We start from the raw sequence: 8,540 nt of genomic DNA on the forward strand, positions 1-8,540 counted from the left end.
GAGGGGGTCTCTGCCCTAGGGAGGGGATGCGGAAATGGAGGGGACCAGCGCGCGCAGCCTCGCCCTCTGGCTGGGCGCCCGCTGAGTGCGCGTTGGGGGCGGAAGGGGATCGGTGATCTCCGGGGAGGTCGAGGCCGGGGCTCCCACCCAGAACTGGAGCAGCGTCGCGGCAGCCCGACTGAACCTCTGTGTGTATATATGCCTGCCCAGGGAGACATGGACAACTGTTTCGTCGCGGCGATGCTGACCGGGGTGGACAGACGTTCCCTGCAGCGCTCAGCTAGGCTGGGTCAAGAAGTGCTGGAGCGGGCCAAGAGGCGGGCGGTGGACTGGAATTCACATGAGCGCCCCAAAGGCAGCATGGGGATTCTTTCCCGGGAGGGGTCTTACCAAGAAAGACTACTGGCAGCGGGCCCCCAGCCTTTTCTTCCAGTAGAGGTGAGGACCTGGTGCTGGGCGACCAGCCAGTGATTCTGTAGGCGGTGGCCTGCTGGCATCCATGGGCACACCCCACAGAAAGGCCTGAGGGATTCTGCCCGTGTCGGAAAGATGGAAACTATCAGGACAATGAATGGAAAAATCCTTTGAAAAGTCTCCTTTTGACAGATTCTTGTTGGGTAGTTGTAGAACAATGATAGTGCTTGGCCATGGTTGATTAAACAAACAAAAAATTCTCACATAGACACTATATGATATTAGAGGAAAGATAGCAAACTTATTTTTTTAGGTCCTGAATAAATTGCATTTCTATTTTATTGAGTTGAAATTCTTTCTCAGTAAGATCCTTCTTACTGACTTCCAAAAATGAAAAGACTGTTTCCAAAATGGTTTCATTTTGTATCAGGGAATCCTAGGCCTCACTTGTGACTTGCCATTTATTCAAATAGAGAGAAGAAAGGCACCCAACCCTTAGTGCATCCTTCAGAACAATGGCTGAATTCATGGACTATACTTCAAGTCAGTGTGGGGTAAGTTGATGTGAACCAAAGCCATGCCCCTGATCATCAATGGATGATCACAATGTGGATGTTTCTGGAATTTAGGGAGACTCAGACTCTCCTGAATCTTCTGTTCACCAGGCCTGCACCCAAGTTAGAAGTCATCCAACAAATATTTATTGAATTCCTAACTCTAATTGTTGAGGATACAATAGTGAACAAGCTAGAAAATGTCTCTGCCCTCATTGAGTTTTCAGTCTAGCGTGTATGGGGATATCTGTTGGATTCTAAAACAGGTCAAATTGCAGGGTGTTGCTGTTGTTTTTCAATATTGAACTGAAGATTAAAAAAAAAAAAATAGGACCACTCTGAACTGTAACTGGGCCTCTTTTTTTCAGTTTTCATTGAAATATTATGGGCACAGGCCTATAACTCAAATACTCTGTAATCCCAGCTATTTGGGAGGCTGATGCAGGAGAATTGCAATTTGGATGCTAGCCTGGGCAGCTTAGTGAGACCCTGTCTCAAAAATAAAAAAGGACTGGGGGTATAGCTCAGAAGATACAATCCCCAGTATCACATACACACAACAGCAAAACATGTTGAAACACAAACTGAAACACAGTTGCATTAGATCTTAACCTGTAATGTTTGTTTCAAATCCCTGGTGATCAGACTTTATGTCCCAGTGGGTCCATAAGCAGTTGTTGGTGATAAAAGTGGTTATATAGGACCGATGGAATTTCCTGGTCAGGGGTGTGTGATTTAGTGTCAGGAACTACTTCCCAAGAATCATACCCATGTTCTACCACTGTAATGTCTTTGGCCAGTTAGTCTCTCTCAGTCTTTCCTAAACATATGACAAGAACAATGATACGCTGGAGAAAGTACTTCCGGACCTGAAGCTATTTTAGTTTCCCATCATGAAATTAAGAATTCTAAAATCCTTTCCAGCCTTTACAGTTTATTTCTTTGGTTTCCACTGAGAGGAACAGCAGCAAATTTATCACAAACTTTAGGATGCAGGATTTAGGTGAGGTTTTGGTACCATTCATTGAAATGAGTGAACAAATGTTTTAAAGTCCCTCATCTGGGGCTGGGGTTGTGGCTCAGTGGTAGAGCACTTGCCTAGCATGTGTGAGGCACTGGGTTTGATTCTTAGCACCACATAGAAATAAATGAATAAAATAAGGGTCAATCAACAACTAAAAGTAATTTTTTTTTTTTAAGTTCCTCTTCTGAAACCTATGCACTTAGGCCATTTTTAAAGTACTTTTTAGGGACTGTTGAAGGCAGGCTAGCCAACATTGAGGGAAATCACCTGCAAGGAAGATACTCTCTATCTTCTTGGATTAACACCAAACTGTTGTCTTCTAGCCTTAACATTTTATGAATCTTTTTTGACTCTGAGGATACTTATCTGTAAGGGAAAAGGAAGAGGATTCCTTGTTTTATTGCTTTTTTCATATCATATGTTAAGATAAAAAAATAAACTCTTAATATTTCTACATCTTTTATAAAAATCATTGTGGAGGCTGGGGTTGTGGCTCACCTAGCACGTGCGAGGCGCTGGTTCGATCCTCAGCACCACATAAAAATAAATAAATAAAATAAAGGTATTGTGTCCAACTGCAACTAAAACATATTTTAAAAAAAAATCATTGTGACCAGAATAAGTATTTCAACCAATGTGATGTTACTCAATATATTTTAATGTTCTCATTTGTACTGAAGTGGTTGTAGAAAAATCCATAACTTTTTAGCTCTATTGTGAAGTGATAAATGCTTGCTTCATGATTTGATAAAAAGAATACAATTTGTCTTTGGTTTGAGGTTTAGCAAATTGGTATTTTTCATGTTGGTTTTCAGTTCATGGTTCAGTTCAAATCTGTTTAGAATAGGTCCAACAGAACCCTTCGGTTTTCTACAGATGTAGGATAGTATTATGGATATGCCTCCACAATTTTGAAGCAGCCCCTACAAGGTATTAGATCCATGTTCTGAGTGCTTTCCCTGGCTTATTCTTCTAGTAATGTGCTTTGGACACTGTCCCTACAGTATGTTCAAAACAAGCAGGCTTGTGATGTCTTCATCATTAGTCATAATCAAGGGCAAATCTGAGGTTAACTTTGAGGGAGGGAAGTAAATAGACAAGAAAAATGTAACTGTTTTCAGATCCTTTGGATTATTATTAAACTGGAGACCTCTCCTTCCACTCCCCTGCATGGGAACCCTAAGGAGAAAGGTTGTATAGCTCTTGGGTTTATGTTTCATTTCCTGCTATATTTCTAAACCTCAAGCAAATGTACCCTTCTTTTCCCATGTCCTTGTCTAAGACTTAGTAAATGGGGAACTGTTCATCAGAACTTGTCAGGGGAGGAAAGGAAAGGGCATCTGTATTTGACATTGAGGCAAAGATGTGAAAAATTATTTAACCTGGCAGAGAACATGGTCCTGCCCAACTTTAATTGGCCAGAGTTCTTGCCCTACTGAGGCAGCAGATGGCAGCAAAGTAATGCCAAATGCAGTTTTCTTCTCTGTAGCCACTTTACATGGCCTAAGGCTTCAGAGGCCTCTCAAAAACCCGTGATTTACTTTTGCTCTCTTGCCTTCCTCCTTAACCATACTTTGCCCAAGCATTGGAGGTTTTATTTATTTATTTACTGAAAAATTGACCAGACTATTTAATTACCCAACATCTTTCACATTACTTCTCTAGAAATATTATTCATCTGTGGCAGAGGAAGGAGGGGCAACCCATGTCTATCGTTATCACAGAGGGAAGTCGGAGCTAGACATGTACTCTTACAGAAGGCATGGTCAGGTATGTGTCTTCAAAACTGTCCTGAATATGCTCTCAGTCTCTCAAGATGTGAGACCTGTTTGGGGGAGTTCCTACTAAACTCTTGGATGCCTGTGTGACTCAGCTTTATAGTGCTCAACAGAAAAATATCAACTTGCAGCCTTAGAGAACTTACAGTGTTGAGCATGAAATAGGAATTTGTCTAATCCAAAAGACTGATTTCACTGTAGGCTCTTTAGTTGAACCAGAAATCCTGGGCTAGGGGATTGCTGAATATGCTTAAAAAAAAGAGCTTCTATGTCCTTTTCTGCATCAAGGGATATAAAAGATATTTTTAATAATTACATATCTTATTAAGATAATGATAGTTATCATGTTTTTGGTAATTTTTAAAAAGGAAGTGCAGCCAAGTTCTTTGGCTCACACCTGTAATCTCAGTGACTCAGAGGCTGAGGCAGGAAGATCAGAAGTTTGAGGCCAGCCTCCTGAACTTAGGGAGACCTTGTCTTAAAATAAAAAAACAAAAAGGGCTGGGAATATAGCTGGATTTCCAGCTATTTACTAAGAGCACCCCTGGATTCAATCCCTGTTCTCTCCTACCTCCCCCGACCAAAAAAAAAAAAAAAAGTGTAAGGGAAGGGGGGGTCTCAAAATCCTTTTTTTGTTTTGTTTTGTTTTTAAGACAGGGTCTTTGGGACTGGGGATGTGGCTCAAGCGGTAGCGCGCTCGCCTGGTACGCGTGCAGCCCGGGTTCGATCCTCAGCACCACATACAAACAAAGATGTTGTGTCTGCCGAAAACTAAAAAATAAACATTAAAAAATTAAAAAAAAAAAAAAAAAAAGACAGGGTCTCCCTATGTTGTGCATGCTGGTCTTGAATTCCTGGGTTCAAGTGATACTTTTTCTAAAGATAGTAACAGTTACAGGCCTCTCACTCACTACCAACCTGTTCACATGTCAAATTTTGGGGAAGCCAAATGTTCTACTTGTTAAATGGGAGGTGGTGGTGGTAGTTTTCAAGGGGAGAATAGGCATTTTGTTTTTCTTGAATTCCTCTAGTTGTACCCAAAAAACTTAAGTCTGATCCTAATCCTCATGTCAGACTCCTGACTTCTCTGGCATGTGGGTCACCTTGGGGTATCAGAGCAAAGAGTTTTAGGAAAAGTATAGGCAGTGAGCGCAGGGATATGAAGCAGGGCTGAGCACAGACTGGAGGCATCTTGTTTTTTCCTGGGATATGGAGAGCTGTAGGAGTTTGCATCCTGGATTCCCTTTGGGGGCCTCATCAGAGCACCTTAAGTGCACCTGACCTTTAGTTGTTACCTGTTGGGTAGTCATTTCTCTATATATGTAAAATTTAAGTTGTGACTCTAAGGGAATTGGCTCTGTCAGCCTGTTCCCTTCTAGTACCCATACTCCTAGAAGCACAGAAGAGAATACTTTCTGAGCACTGCCTGAGTGTTATCACTTGTGCACTTTCAGTCCTCCCAAAAATCCAAATAGCCCCATGTTATAGTCTAGGAAACTAAAGCTTATTAAAAGAGGTTTATCTATCTGACTTAGTAAATAGCTGGAAATAGTATTTAAATTCAGGCCTTTCTGACTCCAAAGCCCATATAAGGATAAAAAGTAATCATGGTAAGCATCTGACTAAAAATAACTCAGACTTCACTAAAAAGAGCCTTAATAACTTCGATGATAACTTAGAAATAAGTGTACAGAAGAATTCTCCTAATAAGGCCGGAGAAAATTTCTCTTTATAACACAGAAGTCAAAGTTTGCGCACTGATCAATATTTGTCTCTTCAGAAAAATGACAGAGAAAAGACATCCCTCAGTTCAGGAAGCATCTATGAAACATTAGCACATGCTGCAGAGTCATCCCAGCCAGTGAGTACAGAGCTGCTAGTGTGCTGCGCTTCACAACCATTGCAATTCCATGAACCATTTGACCTGTTAACTATAGGGCTGTTTGTATTGAATCTGTAGTATTTTCAAGTTGTGATGATTTTACACTCAAGGAAGGTGAACAAAATTTTGGTTCAGTGTAAAGTTGTGTTTTATTGGTATCCTTCTTTCAAAATTTCAGACATGCTCTTTGTGCCTGAATTCATAGCTGTGGTTGGAAAGAATGTGAAGTATTCACATCTCCTTTCCTAAGACTCAGCTGGGCTGGCACTGGGTCCTGCTGGAATTTCACCATCTGTTCAAGCAGCAGGAGGGCCTGACCTTGCTTGCTTTTATAAAGTGCAACTGTTGCTAAAACTCTGAAACATATACATTTGGTGAGATATCAGGTTCCAAAACATTTAAAAGCATGTTTCCATTTTCCATTTTCTCTAAAAAATGTATAATGATGAGTATTTCATTTTTTGGGTAAATTACTCATTAGTGGGCTGGGGATGTGGCTCAAGCGGTAGCGCCCTCGCTTGGCATGCGTGCCAGGCCCAGGTTCGATCCTCAGCACCACATACAAACAAAGATGTTGTGTCTGCTGAAAACTAAAAAATAAATATTAAAAAAAAAAATTACTCATTAGTTTATGAGCCTCAAAGAATCTTTTGGAACTTGGAAGGGCTGGAATTCTGAGGAAAGGAACTTCAGCATGTTGCTACAATAAATTTCTTTTTGTTTATATTCAGTTTGCTGGGAGTCATGATTTGGAATATAATAGCATTAGTAGCAACTAAGAATATTCTGTTTCTAGTACAAATATAAATCATTAGGCTTAGATGCCTCCATCATTGCTGATTTTAGGTGATGCTAATCTTCCTGATGTTCTTTAGTGTTGGAGTCACAGATATAGTCTTACCCCAGTGTTAATCTTAATTACAGAGCATCTTTTTATAATTAGGGCATTGTCATATATATTCACATTTGTTAAATAATAGACCTCCAGTTTTGCAGTAACTGGGAATACAAGGATATAACATAAAATAACTTTTGTAAAGTCAGCTTCAAATCTATCTGAAGGCCAAGGCAGGGAGAGTTTCATAAATATTTATTCTTGCTGGTGGATTTGCTGGTGGTCAGTGGTTTCATTTTTCCTGGTGTATCTCCTTCTGAATATTCACCAAACATAAATGAGCATCATAGCTGACACTTTGCTGTTACTGGCTCTTTTTTGGTTTGTGACTTCTATCTTTTTGCCTTCTTTACTGAAACCATTTTCTGCCTGCACACCTGCCATAATCCACTTCCCAACCATGTATGAAGTTTATTTCATAAAATGATTTGCACTCAGATCAGCTCTAAACTCATTAACTCCAGCTTCCAGCGTAGAACCATTCCTCCAGCTACTTGCTGCTTCAGTGACAAAATGACATCCATTCATATTGTTTTTAGCTTTAGGAGAAAAGAAGTGCTTCATCTTCTTGATAACAAATTTAGCAAAACACAATAAAAAAGAATGTTTCCCATTATCCTAGGGACCTTGTCATTACTGTCAATCTCTGCTTACAAGTGCAAAACAATGACCATTAGTCTGTCCCTCTGCCTAATTCTTACCCCAACTAGAGTGTTCTTTTATAATCCTTCATATTTCTATAACACTTTAACATTCACAAAGTGTTTTCTGCTTATTTGTGAGGTGGATATTATCACAACTTTCGAAATAAGGAAACAAGCTTAAGGAAAGGCTGAGGTTTATCTAAATGACATTGCTATTGTATGACCAAACTGAGCCTTGAAAACAGAACTTCTATCTCCTCCATCAGTCCTTTATTCCATCATACCTCTGGCACAAAGGTAGCCTAGTGGAGGTGCTGTGTTGGCATTGAGATATAAATTCTTTATGGTGTCTTCTTTTCCTTTCAGGCTGAGAACATCTCAAAGGACCTCTACATAGAAGTATATCCAGGGACCTATTCTGTCACTGTGGGCTCAACTGCCTTGACCAAGAAGACTCATGTAGTAGCAGTTGATTCAGGACAAAGTGTGGACTTGGTCTTCCCTGTATGATGTTGGCCTTCACTGCTATCACATCACTCTTTTTTAAGTAGCAAGGAGAATAAAGTCACCATATGATTTTCTTAATAACTACACATTAATCCTGCTTTTAGTGCTGACTGTAGAGGCCAGCCTTCTTGGGAACTGGAATCTGTCTCTTTCAGTCCCATTTTAACTTGAGAGTCCCCCATCCTCCTTTGCCTAAAAGTAATAATGTGATGATGCTGTCTGAACAGTTTTTACTACTAGCTTTCCAAGTAAAGTCTAATTATGATAATAAAGGGAAAGATTTGGAAACAGAGAATTCATTTTATTGCTATTAAAAAGAGGTCAATGTTCCCCATGTACAACTGTAGGTTTTATGAAAAGACAGCAGAGATGCTGTGGAGACATTTGCCCAAAGCAGGTCTACTATGGGTCTTCCAAAGTAGCCTCTGTGGAAGTGGCATTCTCAAGCAGTGCCACCAGACAGAGCCACTGGCTCCTGTGCCCCTTATGAGTGGTGCCTTCCTGCTGCTCATCTGCAGGGAAGTCTTAATGGGGTGAAGATGCTGCTGCTTACTTGATTCTCACCTGCAGCCTGTGTTCTACCTTCCATTGAAGAAGGTCTTGTCAGCCACTCTTTATAACTCTTCGTTAGGTATTTACCATCATAATCCTTTGATTTTCTGTTAAAGAGAAAAATAGAAAGAAAAATCCTGAGTCTCATGCTAAAATTCTAAGGATCAAGGGCTGGGGTTGTAGCGCAGTGGTAGAGCACTTGCCTTGCACACATGAGGCACTGGATTCAAACCTCAGCACCACATAAAAATAAAAATAAAGCTATTGTGTACATCTACAACTAAAAAAAA

At 40.4% G+C, this 8,540-nt stretch overlaps 2 protein-coding genes across 7 annotated transcripts in view; one reads left to right on the forward strand and one right to left on the reverse strand.

The window, feature by feature from the left end:
* The first annotated feature begins 6 nt into the window (after positions 1–6).
* Akip1 (A-kinase interacting protein 1) lies at positions 7–7,986 on the forward strand. 3 transcript variants are annotated; one of them, XM_015477608.2, is made up of 5 exons: positions 9–438; positions 888–968; positions 3,658–3,762; positions 5,551–5,631; positions 7,558–7,986. In XM_015477608.2, exons 1-5 carry the CDS (start codon positions 199–201, stop codon positions 7,699–7,701), a joined length of 651 nt encoding a protein of 216 aa, XP_015333094.1. In that variant the 5' UTR covers positions 9–198; the 3' UTR covers positions 7,702–7,986. The 3 variants fall into 3 exon arrangements, with proteins under 3 accessions (XP_048644268.1, XP_048644267.1, XP_015333094.1); XM_048788311.1 differs by lacking the exon at positions 3,658–3,762 and having other exon boundaries at positions 7–438; XM_048788310.1 differs by lacking the exon at positions 888–968 and having other exon boundaries at positions 7–438.
* The window catches only part of CUNH11orf16 (chromosome unknown C11orf16 homolog), a 12,129-nt gene continuing 11,567 nt past the window's right edge, over positions 7,979–8,540 (reverse strand). For all 4 annotated transcript variants that reach the window (XM_048788306.1, XM_015477610.2, XM_048788309.1 and 1 more), the window contains one exon: positions 7,979–8,357. In XM_048788306.1, the coding sequence (XP_048644263.1) occupies positions 8,326–8,357 (32 nt within the window). In that variant the 3' untranslated portion in view covers positions 7,979–8,325. The remainder of the gene's footprint in view (positions 8,358–8,540) is intronic.

Source organism: Marmota marmota, unplaced genomic scaffold, assembly GCF_001458135.2.
Source record: "Marmota marmota marmota unplaced genomic scaffold, marMar, whole genome shotgun sequence".
In the NCBI taxonomy this organism is placed as follows: Eukaryota; Metazoa; Chordata; class Mammalia; order Rodentia; family Sciuridae; genus Marmota; species Marmota marmota.

Excerpts from the sequence above, each read along its gene's own strand:
- Akip1 (XM_015477608.2), top strand. The coding sequence starts at position 199 with ATGCCTGCCCAGGGAGACATGGACAACTGTTTCGTCGCGGCGATGCTG. Across the intron at positions 439-887 it reads AGCCTTTTCTTCCAGTAGAG|AGAGAAGAAAGGCACCCAAC; the intron begins GTGAGGACCTGG and ends TTATTCAAATAG. Across the intron at positions 3,763-5,550 it reads CTTACAGAAGGCATGGTCAG|AAAAATGACAGAGAAAAGAC; the intron begins GTATGTGTCTTC and ends TTGTCTCTTCAG.